The 25851-nt window shown below is 41.2% G+C and overlaps 1 protein-coding gene and 1 long non-coding RNA gene across 2 annotated transcripts in view; both read right to left on the bottom strand.

Annotated features, from left to right (window-relative positions):
- Nucleotides 1-23935, bottom strand: part of LOC113016113 (fibronectin type III domain-containing protein 4-like) — a 65822-nt gene extending 41887 nt beyond the window's left edge. The window contains exon 1 of the mRNA XM_026158669.2: nucleotides 23062-23935. Coding sequence (XP_026014454.1) covers nucleotides 23062-23146 — 85 coding nt within the window. The 5' untranslated portion in view covers nucleotides 23147-23935. The remainder of the gene's footprint in view (nucleotides 1-23061) is intronic.
- Nucleotides 13620-22166, bottom strand: LOC145423957 (uncharacterized). Its single transcript, XR_013904899.1, has 2 exons — nucleotides 14453-22166; nucleotides 13620-13868 (listed from the first exon to the last, which is right to left on the bottom strand). It is a non-coding gene; the product is annotated as an uncharacterized LOC145423957 (long non-coding RNA).
- Nucleotides 23936-25851: the final 1916 nt, after the last annotated feature.

Raw genomic sequence — 25851 nt, 5'->3', positions numbered from 1 at the left:
AGGTTTATGTCAGTCAGCTGTTCCCCCATGTGTCTCCACTTCCCCTGATCACCTCATGTATGTATTTAAGCCCTTTGTTTTCTGCATGCTGTTGTCAGGTCGTCTGCTCATCCATGTCTCATCTCCAGGTACCCATGTCACTTCACTATGGTTAAGGTTTTTTATGTTTTGTTATTAGTTCTCCCAGTTTAGGTTATTGTTTAGTTTTCACCGATGCCCTATTATTTTGTACCCTCGTTGCTAGCCTCAATAAACGGCTTGTTTTGTTAATCCACACCACGTTTTGGTCTGCGTTTGAGTCCTCCTCTGCAACACATACGGTCTGCCCCAGCCAGACCGTGACAGGCGGAGGAGAAAATTATGGTTTTCAATCATTTTTATGCAAAACTGAGTCAAACTAAAGACTAAATCCATGACTCTTACTTTCTGCAAACCAGCATTTATTTGTTTCTGCAGTACTCAAAAAACCTATAGATTAAGGTGTGTGAAATGGTGTCTTAAGTAGCATTATACTACCATGGTCAGGATGTTGTGACTTCTGTGCTACTGTTTCAAACTAAATCTGAGCAAACCTCTACTCTGGACATCAAATATTTTTTGCAGAAAAACTAATTAAAAAGTGAGGTCTGCATTTCTTTCGATGTTGTTCTGGGGTCTTTTGTGACCTCTTGGATGAGTTATTGAGTCGCTCTTGGAGAAATTTTTGTCAGCCAGCCACTCCTGGGAAGGCTCACCACCTTTCCATCTGTGGATAATGGTTCTCACTGTGGTTCACTGAGTCCCACAGCTTTGGAAATGGCTTTTCCAGACTAAAAGATCTCAGTGACTTTGTTTCTCATTTGTTCCTAGATAAGATAAGATAAAACTTTATAAATCCCTCAGGTGGGTTCCTCTGGGAAATTCGGTTTCCAAAAGCACAGCACCGACAGGAGTTACAGAACGTGAGCAGAATAATATAAATAAATATATATATATATATATATATATATATACACACACACACACACACACACACACACACACACACACACACACGAAAGGGATAAATAGGAATAAGAATACAAGGGACTTGCACATTTCAAGTATTGAAGTCTATTGCACCGTTGACTATTTACAAAAAGTATTGCACAGTGAGGTGAAGAGGCACTACAGCTTAGTTGTTCCCCCCTCCTTTGTCCTCCTGTTTCCCCTCCAGAGAGGAGTTAAACAGTCTGATGGCGTGTGGGACAAAGGAGGTTTTAAGTCTGTTGGTTCTTGTCTTTGGGAGAAGCAACCTGTCACTGAACAGACTCCTCTGGTTGTTTACGGCCGTGTGCAGAGGATGCCCAGCATTGTTCATAATGTCCAGCAATTTTTTTTTTAGTGTCCTTTTCTCTGCCACTGTCACCAGAGTGTCCAGCTTCATGCGACCACAGAGCCAGCCTTCCTGATCAGTTTTTCCAGCCTGGATGAGTCCTTCTTTGCTGTGCTGCTCCCCCTGCACACCACAGCATGGAATGATGTCTGGCTTTTGAGGATCTTTTGGTCCACTCCACTTTGTCAAACAGATCCTATTTACATGATTTCTTGGTTTGAGAATAGGTGTGGCAGTAATCAGGCCTGAGTGTGGCTACAGAAATTGAACTCAGCTTTCCAAAGATGTGATATACCACAATTAGTTTATGTTATAACGGGGCCGTCTGAATGTTGCAAAGGAAATTGAGACTCATCAGACCAGGCAACTCTTTTTTTTTTTTTTTTCCACTCTTCTAGCTAGCTAACCCGTAGACTCATTTATCTGTTGTTAGCTGACAGAAGTGCCATCCAGTGTGGGCTTCTGCTGTTGTAGGCCATCAATTTTTGCTGCTTAGAGGAGGCAAAACTATTCTATTCAATTCAATAAAACTTTATTGATCCTGAAGGTTGACCCCGAAGGAAATTGGGTTTAATGAGGGCTGCAGTTTTCTCCATACAAAGGTCATGTTTTGAAACATCCTCTTTATTTAATTCATTATGTTTTTCTGCAAATGACATTTTAGGCACATTCTGTGTGATGCTGGGCTAAAACAATAACATCATATTTGAGATAACTGGATATTTCTCTCATGAACAGGTTTCCATACTGGGTAATAATTACCCGACTTATCTTCTGTTGCCAGCTTTTTGTGCTTGTCCTCGTGATAAACAATCAATGCCAATAACTTAAAAACCTGGTGGAGGCATTACTTCAAGTGTTACAGCTGTAGAAGGTTGGACATGGAGCCTTCTCATAGATTAAATTTTACCATATCAGGTTGGTCTGTTACCTGATTTTGTTCGGTAAATCTACCAAAGTCCTCCATTGATGGACAGTGATGCAGTTTTCGTGATTTTGCAGCTTCACACCAGCACAATTATTTTTTACTAAAGCAATAAAAACACGATTCAAGTGGAGATTGTGAGCTTTAAGGTTCTTAACAAAAGAGCGTAGAGTACGCTTGGGGAGTGTGATCGTGTGTACAGCGTCTCTTTATGTCTGTCTCCACATTGGTTGAGTGTGGAGTAAGTGCATATGAGAGCATGAGGGTGGGATGTTTGTATCTGTGTGTGCCTGTATGTCTGTGTCTATATGTCAGGTTGGGTGTCAGGCGCCACCTCTCTGGGGACATCTCAGGCCCTCCAAGGTTTGGAGGCCTATCTCCACCCACCACCACTTCCCCTGCCAGTGGCGGACTCCCTCAGACATCGGTGCGTTGGTGGTTCTTTGTGTCCGGGGATGGGCGTCCAGGTACACACCGGCTCACTCCTTGGCGGCCGCTTATCGGGGCCTGGAGCCTGGGGCTCGCTCGGGCCCCTTTGGAGGTGGGGTGCCCCCGGCCTCTCGGCCTGGGGCTCGGTCACTCAGGCGCAGCTGGCTGCCGGCGGAGCTCACGGGCGCGTCACTGCAACTCCCCCTGGCTTCTGCTCCGCGGCTGCTGAGTGAGCCCTCATCTGGGACTCTCCTCAGCTCTTTCCGGGACAGTGGCGCGGCTGCCCCTCTGTTGGTCTTCCTTGGTCTCTTGTGTTCTGGGGGCCTCTGGATGTCTGGAGTTTTGATCTCCTCCATACCTGCTTCATGCCCTGGAGGACGGGGCTGTGGCTCCCCCACACCCTCTAGCAGATCATTACATGAAGGAACCTTTTAAAAAAAAAACAAAAACAAAAAAACAAGCGCGTCCATGCTCACAGGTGTACACACAGGTGACCCCCCCCCCCCCAAACTACACCCTTTTTGGCTCCTACCTCAAAGCACACTGTGTTCTGTTGATCCTATGTGCTGCACAATAATGTTTAATATTTAGTATTTACTGTCATATTCCCATATATCATTGTGATGCTGTTTATTCTATTACTCTTGTTCTCTTCTGCTTGTTTTCTTTTTTCTTTCTCAGCAGGTGATCCAGGTGATTGATATATGCATTTTTTATTTCTTTTTTTCTTTCTGCTCATTCTGTTGGTTTTTGTTTTTTGCCCTTCTCCCCGGTCCCTCTTCTCAGCTGTTTCTCTTTCCCTCTTTCTTTCTCCCCTTCTTTCCCCCAGTCAAGTCTGTCCCGTATTCAGTAAGTGAAAATAAAATAAACAATAAAAGGTGAATCAAATGGACCATTACGGCAAGGCTGGGATGGTCAATTTGGTAAAGTAAATCCGTTGGGCATCTTTCTTTGCCTTTAGACAACAATTCTGATGGCAAAAGAGCCAAACGGGACAGGCAAAAAAAAAAAAAAAGGTTCTTAACAAAAGTATTGCATCGATAGCGTGAGAAAGTAATGGGACAGTTGACTGATGTGATTAAAAAGCTGGCGATCACCCACTTTAGTTCTCTACAGCCTCACAGCGCTGGTCTCTAGCCTGATTACGCAATCCTCATGTCAGTGCCACCTTGTCTGGAGGAACGACAACCAAAACAGAAATGCCAGCACTGCCTTTATTTTGTGGTTAGACAACTACAAAGGACACAACTCAATCCCAGGCTGGCGGAGGAGCCGAGCGCGACAAGAACTCTCCAAACCGAAAGCATCTGGCTTGGCTCTGTGGACTGTGACCATGAATGTCAAGCTCTATCTCAGGCTAACAATCTAACCACAGCTCATTATGCAAGCCAGCTTTCCCACACTCCCTGCAGGACACCCAGGCCTGCCTGCCTGCCAAGACTGCTTCAGAGTGGTTAAAGGGAAAAATCCACAAAGTGTCTGTAGCATGACGCAAAACGATCATCAATCTGCGATAAGGCAGAATCCTGCTCCTTCTGTCTCCCTTGTCTGCTTCCATTTGTGACTTCTTACATTTCCCTGGTTGCCCTTTGACAGCTGACAAGGAAGGATTATAAATCCGTTGCATCCATCATGTGTAGGTGGAGTGAATGAAAGCATGGCAAGAAGCACAAGTAGGTGGGAGTCTTTTTTTTCAGTTGAGAAAAAGCAGCATTTTACTGAAACTGTCCTGTGCCTGCATTGAATTCTGGTCTATTTCCTGATGCTGTGGGCGTTAGAGTTGGCCAGTGTGCTCGTTTTCTGACAAATTCCTCCCTCTATGATAACTGAAGACTGTGGGTGCAGAAAAAAGCATTTGCACTTTACAGCCGAGGACCTGAAAAAACAGATGTTTTTCAATTTCTCTTCCTTTATAAAAAAACTAAAACATTTAGGTGAATATCCAAAGATTACAGTTACATATGTGACCATAGTTGTAGATTTTTTTCTCTCTCAATGAGCCACAGCAGCCTGTGGTATTCTTCAGATGAGATGCACATTTTAAAGCAGCAAAGGCAATGAGAAAATGCTGTAGGAGATGAAAAAACACATCCACTGAAAATGTTTTAACTTGGGCAAAAATATATGTGGTTGTACAGGAGCTCTATGAAACTAGAGCAAAACAGGAAAGCAATTGAGGGAAAAATCCTTGTGAGTTTCTTGTGAGATCACTGACAGGTTCAGGATGGGATACGCACTACTAAAACTAGACCCCCATGGAAGATTTCCCGATCGCCGATCTGTTTTTTGTATTTAAGTAATTCACGTCTAAAGTTGGGTACAGTAGTAGGTTTAGTCTTGGGGTCCAGCCTTTATCCAGCAGCACAGCTATCCATGTCAGTTTGGCGATTCCCACCTTGAAAAAGGTGCAGGGCTTTTTTCACCACAAAGTTATCCTACCATCAGAGCATCCTGTCAGGCTCTGTGGACTGTGACCATGAATGAATAACCACAGCTCATTATGCAAGCCAGCCTTCCTCCGCGCTCTGCAGGATATATACAGACCTGCCTGCCAAGACTGCTTCAGAGTCATTAAAGGAAAAGTCCAACAATTCTCCATCAGTGTGACTTGGAGCTGCTTATTTCACATGGAGGCACCTTACTCTATAAGTCATTTCAAGGCCAATTAGAACTCAAACCCATCGCAGACTTCTGAGCATAACTGTTTCCAGATCAAATTTTGTGTAGCAAGACGTTAATGATGAAAACCCTCATCGTAAACATTCAACATCTTAAAGTTAACTTGAACATTAGACAGTAAAGTCTCCAACTGGTGACTTTTATGAACACTTCATGCTTTCATCTCTTATATTTCAAGGTTAGGTCTGGCTTTCAGTTTGTTTTCTAGTTCATCCCAATGGTTCTATGAAGGGTTGAGGTCAGGACACTGAAGGCCACTCAAGTTCTTGTATGTCAAGCTTCTTCTGGAGTTAATTTTAAGGGATTTCCTTATTATCCACATACATTTGTCCACAAACCTTTGCCCACATGGATCATCTGGACATGATGCCAGATGAGGACTTTAAATAGACAGTATTTAGGCATTTAAAAAAACAAACACATAATGAACACGTAATGAAAATATGCGGTGAAAGCACATCCTCCTCCTCCTCCTCACACCCTCCCTGTCTCTGCCAGTGACAGCCAAGATCCCCCCGAACTCCCATCGCGCTACGGTTGCTAAATCCCAACTGCTTTCATCTGCCAGCGCTGCAATGGAGTGCTCACACACTGAATAGACTTCTGCAATTACATTATACACAGGAGAAGAGAGGAGATGAGAGGGGAGGCTTGGATGGAGTCAGGAAGACAGAGGAAAAGAGAGAGATGAAAGAGAGGTGGATGAAAGACGACAGGAATATGACAGAGCAAAGAATGAATGAGTCAGGAGGGGGGGAAAAAGAGATGGGAGAGCGAGAAGAAAGAGCAATTATCCTGGGCAGATATCAAGAGATGGGGACGGCGGGGTTTTCAATCTTTGGTTTTGGAGAGAAAAGACAGACGAAGGGCAAAGTGGGATGGATGGATGGAGGGGGGGGAGAAAGATCAATGTGCAAGGAAAAAAAATGGAGAGAGGGTGGAGGGACAACGGGGGTGGGGAAGTAGTATGTGGATATTGATTAAATGATGAAATACAGCAGTGATCAGGTGGATGTTAGAGCACATACACACAGTTTCTACATGCCCTTGTTTGTCCTTCATGTTTGAGTCGAGTTTGTCTGATTACATATTTATGACCATCCATTTTTAACTTCTGGAATATTTCAGCACACATCTGGCTGCTTTTAAAGTCTGTGTTTCAAATTATCCTAACTTGAGATTTTCATTTGTTTTCTAAGATTATACATACACAACAGGCAATCAAATAAACTGACTTAATAAAAAAAACATGTCAATAGCACTCAACTCTTTTTATTCAAAAACGCCCCTAAAGCGGAAACGAGCTAAACAGCGGTTGATTAAGGGCTTAACTACATTTAAGTCCCGCTTAGTCAAGCTTTATTTATTTTTACTGATAATTTAGAATAAATAAACTATTGCTGTAATTACAATTATGTATGCACAATTATGTATTTAGAATTTTCAAGTTTCTTGTCAAGGAAAAAGTGACTCTCCCATTTATAAGTATAAGAGGTATGATCCAACTGAGCCAACCATCCATCTATCCAACCAACCGACCATCTATACAACAAACCATCCATCCCTCTCCAGCTTATCTGTGGTTGGGTTGGTAATTATAGGTAACCAGAGACTAGTGATGCGCAATGAGCAGTCACTTCCTGTGTGGACACCTCTTTAGCCTCTAGCCAACAGCCAATTTTGGGGGGCTTCCAATTAATCCAGGGTATCCGGTAAATGGATAACAAACAATACACAATGTCTATTCAAATCTGATTCCTCAGATTCTGTACACTGTTCACTCTTTACATCAGGGGTGTCCAACTCCAGGCCTCAAGGGCCGGTGTCATACAGGTTGTAGATGTGTCCTTCACCCAACGCAGCTCATTTAAATGGCTAAATTACCTCCTCAACATGTCTTGAAGCTCTCCAGAGGCCTGAGAATGAACTAATCATTTGATTCAGGTGTGTTGACCCAGGGTGATATCTAAAACCTGCAGGACACCAGCCCTTGAGGCCTGGAGTTCCCCACCCCTGTTTTAGGTAGATTTCTAAAAGGGTCTCTTTTGTCCTCTACAATACTTTTGTCAACACGTACCAAAACCTGCTTAAACATGAACTGTGAGAATGCAGGCGGATTACAGATGTGAACAAGGAGGTTGAGAATTAATTTAGAGCCAATCAACCTCATCTGGATGTGGAAAACCAGGGCTAACCATGTTGGAGTCAATGGAGTTATTATTTTGTTTGTTTTTTGTTTTTTTGATAATCTACAGGGTGGGCCATTTGTATGGATACACCGTAATAACATGGGAATGGTTGGTGATATTAAAGTCCTGTTTGTGGCACATTAGTATATGTGAGGGGGCAAACTCCTCAAGATGGGTGGTGACCATGGTGGCCATTTAAAAGTCGGCCATCTTGGATACAACTTTAGTTTTTTCAATAGGAAGAGGGCCATGTGACACATCAAACTTATTGGTAATGTCACAAGAAAAACAATGGTGTGCTTGGTTTCAACGTAACTTCATTCTTTCATGAGTTATTTACAAGTTTCTCTTTGTTCACAGCCTTTGACATGTCGAAGAGGTTAACATGTGAGGAGCGGATCGAAATTGTGTTGATATCTGGTGAATGCCATAACCGGGTCATTGCAGCAGATTTCAATGCAAGACACCCTACGAGACCACCCATCTCCCATGCTACAGTTAGCAAACTGCTTGCTAAGTTTTGTGAAACTGGTTCAGTGTTGGATTTGCCAAAATGTCGACGCAAGAAAACTGTCACTAATAAAGAAACATCAGTGGCTGTCCTAGCTTCATTCAACAAGAGCCCACAGCGTAGAACTCGCCGCATGTCACTGGAGGGTGGCATTAGTTGAACATCCCTTCGGCAGATATTAGCTACTCACAAAGGGCACCCTTACAAACTCCAGCTACTGCAGCATCTCAACGAGGATGACCCAGATCGGCGCACAGAATTTGTAGAATGGGCAAAACAAAGATTGGCAAACTTTTATGTGAATGGTGAAGTTAACAAACAAAACCACCGCTATTGGTCTGACACTAACCCTTGGATGGATCCCTCCAAGACTGTTGGAACAACAAAAGTGATGGTTTGGTGTGGTATATGGGGTACAACGATAGTGGGTCCATTCTTCATCAATGGAAACCTCAAGGCCACTGGATATTTGAAATTGCTACATGATGATGTGTTTCCCTCTTTATGCACTGAAGCTGGCACGTTCCCTGAGTTTTTCCAGCAAGATGGTGCACCACCACATTATGGGTGCCAGGTCCGAGCATTCCTAGATGAACAGTTTCCTGGAAAGTGGATTGGTCATCGTGGGCCAGTTGAATGGCCCCCAAGGTCTCCCGATCTGACCCCCTTAGACTTTTATCTTTGGGGTCATCTGAAGGCAATTGTCTATGGTGTGAAGATACGAGATGTGCAGCACCTGAAACTACGGATACTGGATGCCTGTGCTGGCATTTCTCCTGTGGTGTTGCTATCAGTGTGTGAAGAGTGGGAGAAGAGGGTTGCATTGACAATCCAACACAATGGGCACCACATTGAACACAATTTATAAGTGGTCAGAAACTTGTAAATAACTCATGAAAGAATGAAGTTACGTTGAAACCAAGCACACCATTGTTTTTCTTGTGACATTACCAATAAGTTTGATGTGTCACATGGCCCTCTTCCTATTGAAAAAACTAAAGTTGTATCCAAGATGGCTGACTTTTAAATGGCCACCATGGTCACCACCCATCTTGAGGAGTTTGCCCCCTCACATATACTAATGTGCCACAAACAGGACTTTAATATCACCAACCATTTCCATGTTATTACGGTGTATCCATATAAATGGCCCACCCTGTATATTAATAGAAGTGCCACCGCTTAGAATATGCTATGTAAAAAGGGTGGGTGGAATAAGCTAACTCTTTACAGCACAGGTGTCAAACTCATTTTAGTTCAGGGGCCACATGGAGAAAAGTCTATTCTCAAGTGAGCCGGACTGGTAAAATCACTGTATATATAACTTAAAAACAACAACAACTTCAGATTGTTTTCTTTGTTTTAATACGATCAACATAAAAAATAACGCTAGAGCCTGTGGACAGTATGTTCAAAATAGTACAGGCACAACATAGCTATTAATTACAAAACATTTCAAGCTATTTGAAAGTTCTGAGGACAAAGAACACACAAGCACAAAGTGCCTCAGTGATTCACAGAAGTATATCACAGATCACAGAACTACATCAGGGTGTCTCATGCAACACTTTCAGTGGGGTTGCATAGTTTATTTGACTCCTGATACCTGGCATCGTTTAGCTTTCACCAGCTCATCAATATCGATCATCACATCCTGAGCGGCAGCTAACTTCAAGATGTGATTCAAGTGCTTGTGCGTGAGCCTTGAGTGCAGTTTTGTTTTATTTATGCTCATTACAGAGATTACAGAGAAAACTTGCTCACAAAGATATGTGGTTCAGAACATGCACAACAGTTTTGCAGCAAGGGCTGTCAAGCTGGGGTAACCTGGCAGGAGATTCTGATAAAAATGTGTTCAAGCCAGCTGCAGCAAATTTGGCCTTCAAATCCAAGTCACACTGCAAGTCTATTATTTCAAGTTGGATCCTGACGGGCAGATCAAAGGGATTCACGGTGAGTCTTTCTCCAGTTCACCAAACAGGTGAACACTAACAGTCCCGTTATTTTATCTTTGAACCGCTTCGTATCTGCCACACTTTGGGTCGTGCACACATTTTTCAGATAGGGGAAGTGAGCTGCATCACCACCAGCGAGCTGTGTCTCCCACAATGACAACTTCAACTTGAAAGAACGTAGGTTTTCATAATACTGCGTGACAACTTTGTTGCGTCCTTGCAGCTGTTTGTTCAAGTTATTCAGGCGCTCTGTAACATCCACCATAAATGCAATGTCCTGCATCCATTCTGCGGAATGAAATTCTAACACTGGTTTGCCCTTTTCTTCTGTAAACTGTTCAATTTCTTCTTGTAAATCAAAGACACGTTAGTCCTTTATTTATCCAGGTAAAAAAATCTCATTAAGATTAAAAATCTCATTTCCAAGAGAGACCTGGCATGATGTGGTCTTTCTCTCTGAGAAGGCTGTCAAACTGAGGGTGATTGAGGCTTCTGGATCGGATGAAATTAACAGTTTGGATGACCACCTTCATGACGTTATCCATTTTCAGTGACTTGCAACACAAAGCCTCCTGGTGCAAAATACAGTGAAAAGTCCAAAAATCACATCCTCCATTTGCAGATTGCACTTTATCTCTGAACTTTTTTACAACTCCCGCGTTTTTCTCGATCGCTGAGGGCGCACCATCTGTAGCCAGGCTGACAGCACGGGACCAGTCCACTCCGACCCTGTCCAGCACACCGACGAGTGCGGTGAAAATATCAGCTGCATTCGTTGTTTCTGTCATCGGCACCAACTCCACGAACTCTTCGGTGACGGTCAATGTGTCGTCAACTCCGCGGATGAAAATTGCCAGTTGTGCAACATCTGTAATGTCCGTGCCTTCATCAATTGCAACTGAAAACACAATAAATGACTTTAGTTTTTTGCTTCAACTGGCTGTCCATCCGCTGAAAGATCAGAAATCCTGTTGGCAACTGTGTTTCTTGTCAGGCTGATATTTGCAAAGGCCTGTCGCTTTTCAGGGCACACAATCTCCGATGCCTTCATCATACATGTTTTTACAAATTCACCCTCACTAAATGGTTTTAAAGCTAGTGCAATTTTGTTAGCAATGAGGTAGCTAGCTTTCACTGCAGTGTTACTGATGGCTGTGAGTAAACACAGACTGCTGTTTCTTCAGACCCGCCAACAGTTCATTCACCTTCTCTCTTCTCCGCTGTCCTTGAAAGTTGTCATATTTATCGGCATGAAGGCTCACATAGTGGCGACAGAGGTTATATTCTTTCAGCACTGCAACATGCTGGGAACACACCAAACATACAGCTTTCCCATTCATTTCCTTGAATAAATAGGAGTATGACCATTTTTCTTGGAACACTCTGCATCCACTTTTCTCTTTTTTGACAGAGACATATTGGGGCAATGAGGGTGCCAAAGCACATCAGGTTTAAATTTCGCAGGCAAAACTAAGTAGCTCACAATTGCTATTGCGCCATCCAATGGACACAATTGAACAGCAGGTTCTTTTTTGAAAAATTGCAGCTCATTTTCATAATGCATTTTTTAAATTTTATTTGGGGTGCCTTTCAGAAACCCAAGGTCACCTTACAAAGAACAAAATTAATAAAAGGAACAGTAGTCATAAAATACATAAGATAAGTTAAAATTGCAAAACAGAGGTTGACAACAGATAAAATCAGCACTAAAGTGAATAAACCAGTTTAAACAGATGCGTTTTGAGCTGTGACTTAAATACGGAGAGGGAGTCAATATTTCTTATGGCTGGAGGAAGAGAGTTCCAGAGCCGAGGAGCAGAGCGACTGAAAGCTCTGTTCCCCATAGTAATAAGGTGTGAGGACGGAACAGTAAGATGAATAGCAGATGATGATCTGAGAGGGCGGGAAACAGTGGTGATATGGAGCAGGTCACACCAATATGAAGAAGCAGATTTATGGACACACTTGTATGTAAGACGTAAGATTTTAAAATTTATCCTGGGTTCTACGGGCAACCAGTGAAGCTGCTGAAGAACTGGGGTAATATGAGCTCTTAACGGAGTGCAAGTTATGACCCGAGCTGCAGAATTTTAAGAAGTAAGATAAGATAAGATAAGATAAGATAAGATAAGATAACCTTTATTAGTCCCACACGTGGGAAATTTGTTTTGTCACAGCAGGAAGTGGACAGTGCAAAAGTTATGACGCAAAAATTAGAATACAATAAGAATAAATACAGTACACAGCTGTACAGAATAGAATAAAATAATATACTATATACAGTAGAATAAAATAGAATAAAAATATACAATAAGATAAAAATAGAATACGAATGCTATATACAACTGAGTAAAAATACAACGATGCCAGAAAAGATTATTGCACTTAGTGTTATTGCACATGTGTGGATGTGTGTGTTTGTTCAGTTAAAGTCTTTGTTGTGGAGTCTCACAGCAGTGGGGAGGAAAGACCTGCGAAATCTCTCCGTCCCACACCGTGGGTGCCGCAGTCTCCCACTGAAGGAGCTGCTCAGTGCTGTCACAGTCTGCTGCATGGGGTGGGAGATGTTGTCCAACAGGGATGACAGCTTAGCCACCATTCTCCTGTCACTCACTCACCATCAAGAAGTTGGAGTTTATGAAGGGACCTTTCAGGGAGACCAAATAGGAGGGAATTGCAGTAATCAATACGGGACGTAATAAGATTATGGACAAGGATGGCAGCAGCATGGGGAGTAAGGAAGGGACGGAGTCGGTTAATATTACATAAGTGGAAGTAAGCAGACCGGGTTATGTAATTAATGTGAGACTGGAATGAAAGAGTATTATCAAGTATGACACCCAAAATCTTAACCTGAGGGGAGGGAAGGGTAGGAGAATTTTCAACGTTAATGGAAAAACTGTGGGATTTGGTTAAGATAGATGGTGTACCAACAAGTAAAACTTCAGTTTTATTACTGTTACGGTAAGTTTGAGAAAATTGGAGGAGAACCAGGATCTAATCCCAATAAGACCGTTTGAGAGGGAGGTAGGTGGGAGGGATGAATTGGGTTTAGAAGAAATGTAGAGCTGGGTGTCATCGGCATAACAGTGAAAATTTATATTAGATTTTTGAAATATATGACCCAAGGGCGTAGATTTGGTTTTGGCATTGGTGGGGACGGATGATTCAACCACCAAACTATATATGCTATTCTACATGCTTTTAAACCATTTAAAATTACAATTCATAGTTTTATATGTGAATTGTACACAGCAAATCCAGCATGTCCAAATTAACACTGTCGGATTTGATTTCAACACTATTAAAGTGTCTATATGGGTCCACACCAGAGAGTGTTAATTTAACTCTTTTTGGAGAGTTGGTACGTTAACTCTGATTTAGTGTTAAACACCAAATCTGTCTGGAGTTGATAATTTAACACTTGGTGTTAAGAGTTTATATATTAACTCTCAAAGAGTATTTTAGTTTAACTACGTAAGAGTTATCTTCTAATTCATTCTAAAAAGCGGGAATTTTACTGTTCTGAACTTCCAGAAATTTCTTTTGGAAATAAACATTTACTAAAAAGACGCAATGGTTTTTGAAAAACATTTATTCTGAACTGTGCACCACAATTTCAAAACATTTTCTGAAAGACGTAACAGTATACATGTTCTCACTTTCATTAGAATTTTGTTTATCAAAAGGTCTGACATGGTAAATGCAAATAACAGCATTCTCATCACTTATTTCTTCAATACAATATGCATGTCCTTCATTCATCCCTTTGTGGAACTTCAACACACTTCTGCTCTCCCCCATATTCCATCTTCACAAGCATATCCTGTGCGGAGATTGAATAAAAATTAGTTGACACTAATTAATGGCACAAATAATCCAGTAAACAATTGCAGCACAGTAAAAAAAAAAAAAAGGAATCCTCTTTGAGCCATTACTTGTGTAAAGTATTTTCCCAAAAGACAAGGACACAGGCAACAGGTAATACTGAACTAAATGTGAAACCTCAACCTTTTTCATTTTTACCTAAACCGTGTGCACAAAACTCTGGAGGGATCTATGCTAACGTAGAATCGAGTCAGGACGTCTGCTACTGCTGTTTGCTCGTTTTTTTTTTATGGGCGATCGTTTTCAGGCTTCAAGTAGCACCATTATACCAACATTTCACATTCTAGACATTGTTTTAGGTGTATTTGACCAAAGGTTTGACTGAAAATTCACATGCAAGCTTTTTTCAAGGCTGTGGTATTTGCCCGCAAACAATACCTTTCAGCTAGCTAAAACAGAATATTATGCTATCAGCGAGCAACATGGCTAATGCCTTTCACACAGCTTTGTCTCAACTCCAAAGAGCCACAGAAGTAAAAGCTCATAATAATAATTGAAACAATCTTTGAAAAAATGACTTACCAAGCATGGCAAACAACTCAAATATGTAGAGCAAAATGTTCTGAAACGGCTTCACTTCAGCTTCGATCGGAGCCGTGCTGGGGGCGGAGTCTGTGAATTTACTCTGTTGGTGTCATAGCCCCTGTAGGAGTTCAGAGTTAAGAGGTCAAGAGTTAATGTTTCCATTGTAACACCTCCAGATTTGACAGAGAAACACTCATTTTTAACACTCGATTTTAACTACTATCATTTTACACCTCAGAGTTACATTAAAAGAATGTGACTCTGCTTAGAGTAAAATTAACTCTACTTTTGCAAGAAGACTATTAACACCAAAACATTTAACACTTTTGAATTTGCTGTGTATAATGTTAAATTACTATTAATCAAATGACTAAGTATTTTAGACTTTAGTTTACTTCAGCCATATTCCATACAAATCAGGTATCATGCAAAAATAAAAATAGCTTCAAATACAGTCATGACAATAAAAATATGACTTTAAGGATTTAACAACATTACTTTAGTTATAGTACACCAACATGTCTTATACATTAGCACTAAGGGAAAACTGAATTATCTGGTGGTTTTTGTCAATAAAACTACTCATCTAAGATTACCACAAAGTAAAAGATCTGTCAGCAAAATTATGCAACATTTTAGGCACACTATCAAATCAGTGAGCTTGGATTTTTTATTCTAAACATGAACTACTGTTACAGCAACAGACATGGACACAACTCAATGTTCACTATGTGAAGGAGCCAAACACATGCCTTCTCCTCTTGTTAACTGAGATAAACTGCTGCCATATTTGTTTTACATCTATACTGTCCAGTCTCTCCTGGTGGACATGGTACAGCCTCTGTAAACTAATATCCTGGCTTGCTCGAGGCTCTCTGACAGTTTCAATCAAAATTAGAAATGCTACTCTGAGACTGAGATAACTAATAGTGCTGCCTGTTGTGCAGTTAGTTTCCAAAACACTTATTCATGGTTACATATACTTTTAGATTGATGTGGGCCAAAACCTAGGATAGCCTGTAACGTTATTATGACACATCTTATGAGTGAACTTGACTTTAAGTGACTTACAGGTTTCTTTGAAAAATACTTTCTTATATCCAGGTTCTTCCTTTTTGCTGCCGTCCTCCTCTCCTCCTTGCAGGTCCTCGCAGCGCAGCTTTGCTGCCATTTGTTTATGTTTTATTGGAGGTTTTTTTTATTGTTCTTGTCATATCAAACTGCAGTATGGAGCAAAATAAGTTGAAAAAAATCTCTTTGGTTCTGGAGTCAACATTTTAAAATAGGTTTTTGTTGCAAAGGAGAAAATGCACAACTTTTTTTTCCCTCTACAGATTTTCAAAAAAGTAAAAAAGAAATGCATGTTTGATGCTGCCAATTATCAGCAAGAAAATGCAGCCTGTTCTCAATCCCAGGGTTTCAGATACCTTCTTTTGTCAAAGCATGTCTGGCATCTCCTTTTGCACACAGTGTCCTTCTGAGCCTGCAGCAGCATGTTTGACCTGCTAAAGGCTGAAGGTAATTAGTTTTTGTGGCACGTTCCTTCAAAAGCAGCCGTGGAATTAATAAATGCCACAAAACGTTATTGCATTTCTCCAAAGCAGACCTCAGAATGCAGAATAATAACCCCTTTTTCAGGTCTTGGAGTTTCTCTCACAGCTCTGCTTGTGCTGAGTTTTGGAGACAGTAATCCTAATCCGGATTTTAACAGGAAAATAAAAAGATAATTTAACAGAGATGTGAAGTTCGGCCTGGATGTGCTTACTCTGGAGAATTTCCCTCATCTTCCCGTCCTTATTTGAAGTAAAAAAAAACAACAACAACCCTCCCACACTGTGGTTTGATCTCTCCACACGGTGCTGTATCTGTGTGTTGTACTATGAAATGGACGAAAGCCAAATCTACTAAACATGGATTTTTTCGTCGGCCTCCGACCTCGTGTTTCTCTGCAGGACCACAAGATGAAAACAAAAACAAGTCCGGAGATGGCAGCTGTTTACCTCCGCTCGTCCTGGAGTACTCTGTGACGTGTGACTCGAGTCGGACGTTCAGCTGTAAATCACAGCGAAGAAACAGTTTGACGATTGACTCAGACAGCCTAATCTCACTAATGGCTCCCTACCACTCTCTGAGATGGATGGATGTCCGTGGATGTGCACGATCTAATATAGTAACATCCTCTCCATACTGATTAAATATACAGTATGAGTGCATTATGAGACATTGTTCCCCTCACTCCTCTTACATAAGAGCGAGACAGAATGAAACTTGTTGTTGCTTCACTTTGTTTTTTTTCTGTCCCTGGCTACCTTTGAGGTCATTTCGTGCTGCACTAACTTTCTTTGGTGTCTCTTTGCAACTGTTTGTGTTGATTTCCATAAAAGTCTTGATTCACCACTCATTTCTTTATGTTTTGCTCAGAAAACAGGAACTTAGGATGTATTGAAACGTACAAACATATAAGGCAAAAAACCCCAACAGAATTTGCGCAATTTTAATGAGCTGAAAGTAAATATTTGGTTTGACCATCTTTATTCTTCAGCAAAGTCTGAACTCTCTTAGGCAGCTTTCTTGTCATGTCTTTAAGTAGTCTTCAGGAATAGTTCTGCAGGCTTCTTGAAGGACATTCAAAGCTCTTCTTTGGATGTTTCTGCCTTTTGTTCTGTTCTCTGTCAACATGATCCCACACTGCTTCAATAATGTTGACAGTGTGTTTTTCTATCCAGGTATTATTTTACTGCATTCTCATGGTGAAAAATCTTGCTTTTGTTCATCAGATACTTTCCAGATGGTATTACAAAGTGGATCAAAATCTGATGGCGCTTTTCTGTGTTCATAATTCATCAATTTTAAGTGGCTCAACAAAGAAAGCCCCCCAAAATACTTGGGGGACTGGACTGGGTTAAAAATGAGTGGGAAAAGTAGCCAAAAGAAACACACTGGAAAACCTCCACAAAGTTTTAAGAACTACTGGTCCAGAGACAGAAAGTCTGGCCCCTTGGAAGCAAAAATATAAAGAAATGACAGCTGGCTCAAAACTTTTGCACAACATTGTATGTGTTCCTTTCTGTTCATTTTCAAAATATTTTTTGTAATTTTGTGCCAATTTTCATCCATCCGTGACTCTCTCTGGTCACTCTGTGACTGTTGTTTTCGGATGTCTTCATCGTGTACCATGGAGGCTCTGCTATGCTTGTGATAATTTTGTGTTCCCGCAACGTAATTTTCTCCTTCTCTGTGAACCATTTGCAAATCTTTTCAGTCCTTTTGTGTCATTTTTCCATCATTTTTGCCTCAGTTTGTTATTTGTTGTCATTCTTTGCCACTACTCATTTTTTAGGATGCTTTCCATTCTTGTAATAATTTTGCATGATTTTTCATTTGTTTTTGTTTTTGTTTACAACTGTCTGTTTTGTTGCTTTGTGCATTTTTTTTAACGTTTTTTGTGATTATTTTGTTTTTCTTTTCCATATTTTTTGTGCTTTCTGTGTCTCGTTATGATGAATTTAGGGTCATTTTTGTGTTGATTTTCAATATATTTGTTACAAGGACACTTCATTTTTTTGTTGTTTTTTCATTTGTTTAGTGAATCCGGAGACACTCAGCTTTTGTGGTTATTTTAAATGTTCTATTTACACTGTGCATTTGTGTTGTTTTCCATTACTTTTGTGCCTCTTTGTACACATTTTGTGCTTTCCATTATATTCTTGCATTACTTTCTTGTTTAGTGTAACTTTTATATTGTCACCTTTGAGGAAATTTTCAAATAGTGACTTTTTTGTTACTATTTGTGTAAATGTCATTCACTGGATGTCTGGATGTGACCAGGTGATAGTTTCTGTGATCATTTTGTTTCTCTATCTACATGGCAGAGCTATGCTTATTGCTTTCCATACATTTATGTTTCTTCGTGATTATGAAAGATTAATTGAACCCTAGCGGCTGACACTACGAGTCCTCCTTACCCCTGGGCGTGTGCCCTGCATGTCCTATTAGGAATCCATTCATGAGAATGGCAATTTACGTTTGCTGGCCTAGCAACTGTAAACTGTAAAGGGGTGGACATGGTTGGCAACGAGTCTTAGTACTATCCCCCACACCATAACACTACCACCACTAGCAGCCTGAATCTTGAAAGCATGGATCCATCCTGCCTTGTATTAATCTTGTTTATACCAAATTTTGATCCATCTGACTGTTGCAGCAGAAACCGAGACTCATCAGACCAAGCAACATTTTTCTAGTGTTACATTGTCTAATTTTGGTAATTCTGTGTGAATTTTCATTTAAATCATCAGGTTGCCATGGAAAGATAAGGACAATCAGCACTGAGCTGAGGCAGTTATGTGAGGCTGAGCTGAGTATAAAGAGAGGCTTCGCTGCTGGAATAAAACAGCACTTTACCCTGCTCCTTTTAAAATAAATACCTCCTGTGTCTGCAGTTGGTGCATTTTTATGATCCCCCTACAAGCTCTATGCTCATCTTTCTGCTTTGTTCTCCTTTCTGAAGACCCGTGTAGGACAGCTTTCGTCTCACTCCCGAGGTTTTCATCAGGGAGCGGCGAGATGCAACAGAGAGAAACACAACTGCAAATAAATCTTGGGAATTTATTCTTGGCTTTGACAGCATACGGACTAAAAATATTGTCGTGCGAGGTCCAGTTACTTGACTAGACTTTTTAGCCACATCCCACGTAAGCTGGCAAGAGCTTTGCCACGCGATAAAGAAAGCTCAAATATAGCGACTCCTTTACAGAGCACACACACTGGCCTTTTAAATATAAGTTTATAATGAAGGTCAGAGCTGTTGGTGGTGTCACAGTGGACTGCCTTATATTAAAAAGTGTGGCTAATACTCTCCTTCCTCTGTTAGAAATCCTAGCTTGTAATCACTGTAGAGTACAGATGCAATAACAAACTCATATTGAAGTAGTGCCAATCAGAACTAGACACTGAGTGCATGCCAAATAAAGCGACAAAGTGGCCTCTGCTGAATTCTCTGCTGGTACAAAGACTAAAATGTCACCCCAAACTATTCAAAATATCAGCTGAGCGTTTGCATGTGCGGCTCAAGCAAAGGACACAAACCTGCAGGTGTTTAAATTTTCATTTTTGAAAAAAATGTAAGTAGACTGACCTTGCACATCACCCACATTTACTCTTAATATCCAAATTAGTTTAGACTAGACACTCTTTGACCTATAACTGTTTTCTCAGTTTCCTTAATAAATAAGACTTGGGATAACATATTCTAATTTTAGTTTGTCATTCTAGATGTGGGATATTATTTGAAGGTTGACAACTTAAGCAAAAAATTGGCTAAAATGAAAAGACGGCTAAGCGATGCGTATTTCTTGCCTCAGAGGTTTTCAGAAACACATTTTGCTGAAGCATCTTCTTAATTCGTAAGATGAAAATTAGCTCCAATGTTTGTTGAAATCTGGGACCTCACAATCAACATAAGCTATTCCTCTGCATGGTTATACAACCATGTAGGAGAAGGAGATCACTGTGTAGTACTGGCCGTCAAGCATCCATTGCAGTGATGCAAATATGCCCCTATGGCCAAGCATATCGTTATTTTGTCAGAACCACAGGCATCCAGGTTCATGCATGAGGTGTCCTTTCGAGCGTGCACCCAGACAGACAGGGTTGTGACATCGAGCAAAAGGATCTGGCACTCCCAACTCATCATTTGCCAATATTCCTAAACCTAACCGAGTCAGGTTTTAGTGCCTAATGCTAACTACTGAAAGCAAAAGTTAAAAGTGAGTGAAAAAACAAAACAAATACGCATGTGAAGAACAAAATAAGCAAAAATGAAAACACACGATGCACTGTCTCCTAGCTGAGAAACCTGCAGCCTCCTAAGGCAGACTCGGTAGGTCTCTAAAATAAGACCTTTATCTCTCTGTGTTAGAGCAGCAACACCAGGGAGCAGATTCCTGAAATCAGGAGATGCAGCTGATAAATCAGCATTTCAGACCAGAATCATACAAAGCAAAAAGAGATGGTCATGCTCAAATGAAGACTTGTGAGCAGTGTGTGGCTTCAGAGCCAGATGCTCAGTTCAAGCCTTCATAACAGGACTTCACTAACTGTCGGGAGATGTAGCAGTGACTACGTCCATCTTCAATCTGTGGTCAGGATGACAACATGACGGCACCACCACAACAAAATATTAACTGTAGGTAATGTAACTCATTCCACATAATCCTCTGTAGGGCCCAACATACATAGAAAAGTTAAGACCGATACAGATACCAATACCTAATACTGATATTGATCCTTATACCAATACTGAGCGTAATACCGATACTTGGTGAAAAATCCGATACATTAGCTAATAATTTTTTTGATATGTGTAGTTATTTATGAGTTCTTACTTACATGTCGTAACACTAATATGATATAATTGTTTTACTGACCCAAAAAGTGGTTGATTACATGTTTATGCCCGAAACTGCTCGAGTTGGCAGCTGGTGGTCTCCCAAACATGCGTTTTGTGAAACTATTCAACATCATTTGCTTTTTAGATTTTTACTATCGGCTAATACTCATATATCAGCAAGTAGCTAATATGAGGCCGTCCTGGCAGAGCTAATCCCCGGGATGCATTTTTTCATTTTTACTTTCAAACAAAGACATAAATTGGATCAAAAATGACTGATCATGCCTGTTGAGCAAAGATTTTAGATTTGCACATGTTGGAATTTTAATTTTCTGATTCAGGTTGGTCCCTAGTTTAACGCCCAGTGAACAAATTCCATTTGTTTCAGTGTTAAAATCTTTTTTATTTGACTGAAGACTCTTCAGCCAGTTAACATTGCTTATAATCCTGCTCAGAGTCTGGGATAAGCTAACATCCACCTCTTTTTATGGACTTTGTGGGTATATAAGGCATGCAAAGGAAGATACTTATAAAACAAGAACATACATAATCATAAAGGATAAAGCAACTCATTTATTATAATCCCCCGTGTACGGGTAATGCATTGTTAAGAATGTAACTCACACTGAACACAGATTGTTGTGCTAGCCAAAGCCTTTTGTTGAAAAAGCACAATTTTCAATCTCATAAAACATAGAACAAATATTTTTACACAAAGCTATAACCAGGTGTAATATCACCTGCTGCTTCAAAGTCATGAATCAATCTTTTTAAAATAAGACGCCGGTCGCTTCCTGAAGTGCTGCTGTCTGTGATTTATGGTGAAGGAGGGAAAAAAAGGCTTCCTCCCGCAGCTGTTTGTCATGACTGGAAATCTGCATTTAAAATTAATGGGTGGCAGAGAGCAGGAAAACGAAGCGTGGTTGATGAGCTCCCATAAAGACATGACGTCTGTGACGTGAGCTGAGCAGGTAAAGGCCGTGTGGGGGGATATAAAGACATAGCAGCTCATTGGATAAATCGATACAGAAGCTTGTAAGCGCAGATTAGCTGCTCTTTGGTATTCATCCAAAAAGAAGCATGTTAATTCGGTGCTATTTGCCAAAGGCTACTTTGGATTAAACCTCATGGGAAGGTGCAGAGGAGGGGGGATGTGACCAGTGGTCTGGGTGATTTAGGTGCATTCCTGCAACAGCTAATTAAACAGAGCAAAGGAGGAGTGAGAGAGAGAGAGATTGCTTTGAAATTCTAATCCCCCGATAAGCATTCAATTAAGGTTGGGACACTTTTACAACAGCTGTTAGTCTAGTTGAAATATGAGGCGTAAACAGAGCGCAGCATACGCTCCACTCACCTCAAATCACACAGGTGGACACACAAAGCAGTGTGTCAATGTAGAGTCGCGCCGCTGTCACGTACTTAAAGCTGTAGATGATAACGAAATATCGATCATCTTTCAGGGCCAACAGCTTATTATTACTGCATATAACGCCAGTTTTTACAGGCTAACATCCAGGTTTTCCCTCTTTTGTCCCACATGGTATTTACACTGATGGTTGTTATTTGTGTTTGGCATCTTTGCAAACTTTTGCAGCTTAAAAATGATGATGTGTGGGCTTTCAGCTGTCCATTTTCTGTGCAGAACACCACGTGAACAGTATCGCCTTTTCATGATTGCTTTCAGATCATACAAAAGAATGAAAATAATGAGGCCGTCCTGGCAGAGCTACACACACACACACACACACACACACACACACACACACACACACACACACACACATATATATATATATATATATATATATATATATATATGTAGGGTTTTTTGTTTTTTTAACACTGCATTTAAATCACCATTCCACTTCTTACTTCTTATCAGTCAGACGGAGGTATTTCTAGAGCCAAAGCAAAACGAGGCTCTTGTCCTTGCTCAGATATAACAAGGACATTGGGCTTTTTAAAAATTCGATGTTTTTCCAATGGAGTTTTGAACGCAGCTTGATTAAAAAAGACAAAGCTGCTTCAAATGAGCTTAAATGGAGAGAAACAGCGTGGTAGACATGTGTTCAAACACCTGTGTCCCATCATGCCGTAAAAATGTCATAATTATGTGAGTTATGCCAGCTGTTTGTGCCAATCCTGTCACTGCTTCCTAAAGTTTCTTATATTTAGATTAAATATGACACACAGAGAAGGAAAACGGGACACTCACTTCCTCCGACCATCCCCGGGGTCTGCCAGCAGGCCAACAGGAGCAGCAGCATCAGCCCGAGATCCAGGTGAAGAGACACGGTCATAACCTCCTCCTGTGTCTCCACGCACAAATACGCACACACCACCACCACCACCAGCACCTCTGGCTCCTTCTGCACGCTTTCTTCTCTTCCTCACCTTCTCACCTCCTTTACCCCACCTCCCCCTGCTGCTTATTTACTGAAGGTCTCGCCACGGGGTCACCACTGTTTCCACATCACCCGTCATCTTCTGCTGCTGCTGGTGCTGCTGCTGTGGAGGGCACCGTTTTGCCAGACCGCACGGGTCGGACTCCCAACTTGCGCGAAGTAGGTCAGTAGGTGTGCAGCCTAAATCCCAGCCTCTGATCTCTCACCGAGGGCACGGAAAAGCGCAGAGCGGAGCCCGGAGGAGCAGAAGAAGGTGGAGGGGGTGGGAGAAGCTAACAGGTAGTCTCCGTGTCTTGCGGTTTCTGGTTAAATGTCGGAGATTTCGTCGCAGCAGGTGGAAGGTCGGAGCTCGGTCATTTATGAGGAGAAACTGCGCTCATTCGGGGTTCGTGTGGATACATAAGAGGACGGAGGGGCTGATGCCGAGGCTCCCGACGTCTCTCACAGGAGGACGCAGGAGCCCAAAAGGTGGTCCCGTCTCATCCGGAGAACAGCAGGCTGGTTTAAAATCTGGCAGATTGCGGGGAACCTCTGAGGATCAGAAAATATATGTGTGTGTGTGTGCGCAGGAGCTTCAGCCGGGAACTCCTCACGTCAGCCGCAAACACAGCCGATCTGCACCGACACAAATCCTGTCACTACACAGAGCATGGAGGATGATGAGGATGAGGGGGGAGAGGAGAGCGAGAGAGGGAAGGTGGGTGGGAGGGAGGGAGAGGACAAAGAGGTGCGTTTCTGTTCGCGGAATAACCTGCAAGCTGCCAGAGACGAGCGCTCTGAGTGCCAACTGTTGCTTATGTAATAAGCCTCGCAGCACTGATCTGAATTCATTCCTTCAGAGATCAACAAGTACAGCCACGAGGCCATCTGCCTCTGACTGGTTTTAAACTGGGTGCTGTTTAACGCTCAATTCCAGTCACAGCCTCCCAGTGGTCTGTGACTCATACTCACTGGTTTTCTATTTGAGCTATAGCTGCCGTTTTGTTACCTTTTAGCCATAGCCTGTATGTAAAAGATGGACATAACCACTGAGGACTGTCAGAATTTTCAAATAGTTGTTAACTTATTTAAAAAAAAATATTAAAAAAAATAAGAAAAGAAATATCATTTGTAGGACTATTTTTTTCTCTTAACCCTTTAAAGCCAGTCAGAGCAGGCACGCTCTGTTTTGCGTAACTATTTTTAAATCCGGGTAGAACTGCAACCATGTAATTTTTTTTGCTTATGAAATGGAGGAGTTGTACTTACATCTTATGCCATCAGCTTGATCTATGTCACGGTTTCCTTCCACATATAGCTTTGCAAAAATGGCATAAAAAGCACTTACAGCAACAAAAACATAATATTCCAGAAACATGCTTTGCCGATCCGATCAGCTGTTCATAACACTTCCTACGTCCATCAGCGTGAACTATCGCATGTCTGCCATGACCTGCCCGAAACCGGAAGTGATGTCATTTTGCAGAAATGCAGTTTTTTTTACCTTCAGGGCCTTACGAGCCTATACTGGTGTTTTTAAAAGTTATGTTTGACTTTATGACTTTCTTTATCGTTCCTGGGATGCTGAGGACTCAAATTGCACTGCTGGAAATAGTTAATTTTGGGCTATAATGGTTGTATTGATGTATATCAACTTGAAATGCTCCCATAAATGGCACTACAGCATGTAAAAATATAATATAAGCTCTGGCGAACTTGGTTCTATGGTAGGTCTTAAAGGGTTAGCTATACACTCACTGGCCACTTGATTAGGTACACCTTGCTAGTACTGAGTTAGACCTTCTTTTGTCTTCAGAACCACCTTAATTCTTTGTGGTATAGATTCAACAAGGTGCTGAAAACATTCCTGGGGGTTTTGAGATTGTAGCATCACACAGTTTAATGCAGATTTGTCAGCTGCACATCACAAGGCAAGATGGATCCATGTTTTCATGTTGTTCATGCCAAATTCTAACCATATCATCTGGATGGTATTAGAACAGGTGATGTCGTTATAGTCTTCTGTTGCCCAACTTTGGTCAGCCTGTGTGAATTGTAGCCCCAATTTTCTGTTCTTAGCTGACAGGAGTGGCATCTGCTGTGGTCTGCTGCTACTGTTGAGATGCTTTTCTGCACACCTTGATTGTAACAGGTGGTTATTTGAGTTACTGTTGCATTCCTATCAGCTCAAATGGTTTATTACCTATTCAGGTTGTGTATCATGTTTTTAAAAAGCACCCAAGCAACTAAGTAATAAAGTAATTAATTACTTTTGAAAAGAAGTAATCAGTAAAGAAACTGGATTATGTTTTTGGAGAAGTAATTAGCAATTAATTACTTTTTCAAGTAACTTGACCAACACTTCTGGTTAGTGAAGTCCAGTTGTGAAGCTCCAGCTGAGTGTTTTACTCGCTCACTGGCTGATGACTCATAAATGACAAGTGATTAGCCAATACAGACGCTGTACTACCAAGTATTACTGCCAAGACTTACTTCTAGAAGCACTTTGGTATAAGAAACTCACTGATACCAAACCTCTTACTATTCTACAGGAAATGAATTTGTGAGCTCTGCCTGTTTGTCTTCTTTTTTACATAAAACACAACAAATATTGTTGTATA

This window comes from Astatotilapia calliptera, chromosome 23 (genome assembly GCF_964374335.1).
Source record: "Astatotilapia calliptera chromosome 23, fAstCal68.1, whole genome shotgun sequence".
Classification (NCBI taxonomy): domain Eukaryota; kingdom Metazoa; phylum Chordata; class Actinopteri; order Cichliformes; family Cichlidae; genus Astatotilapia; species Astatotilapia calliptera.
The sequence above is the reverse complement of the archived record's forward strand: the minus strand, read 5'-3'. Positions and strand labels throughout refer to the sequence as shown.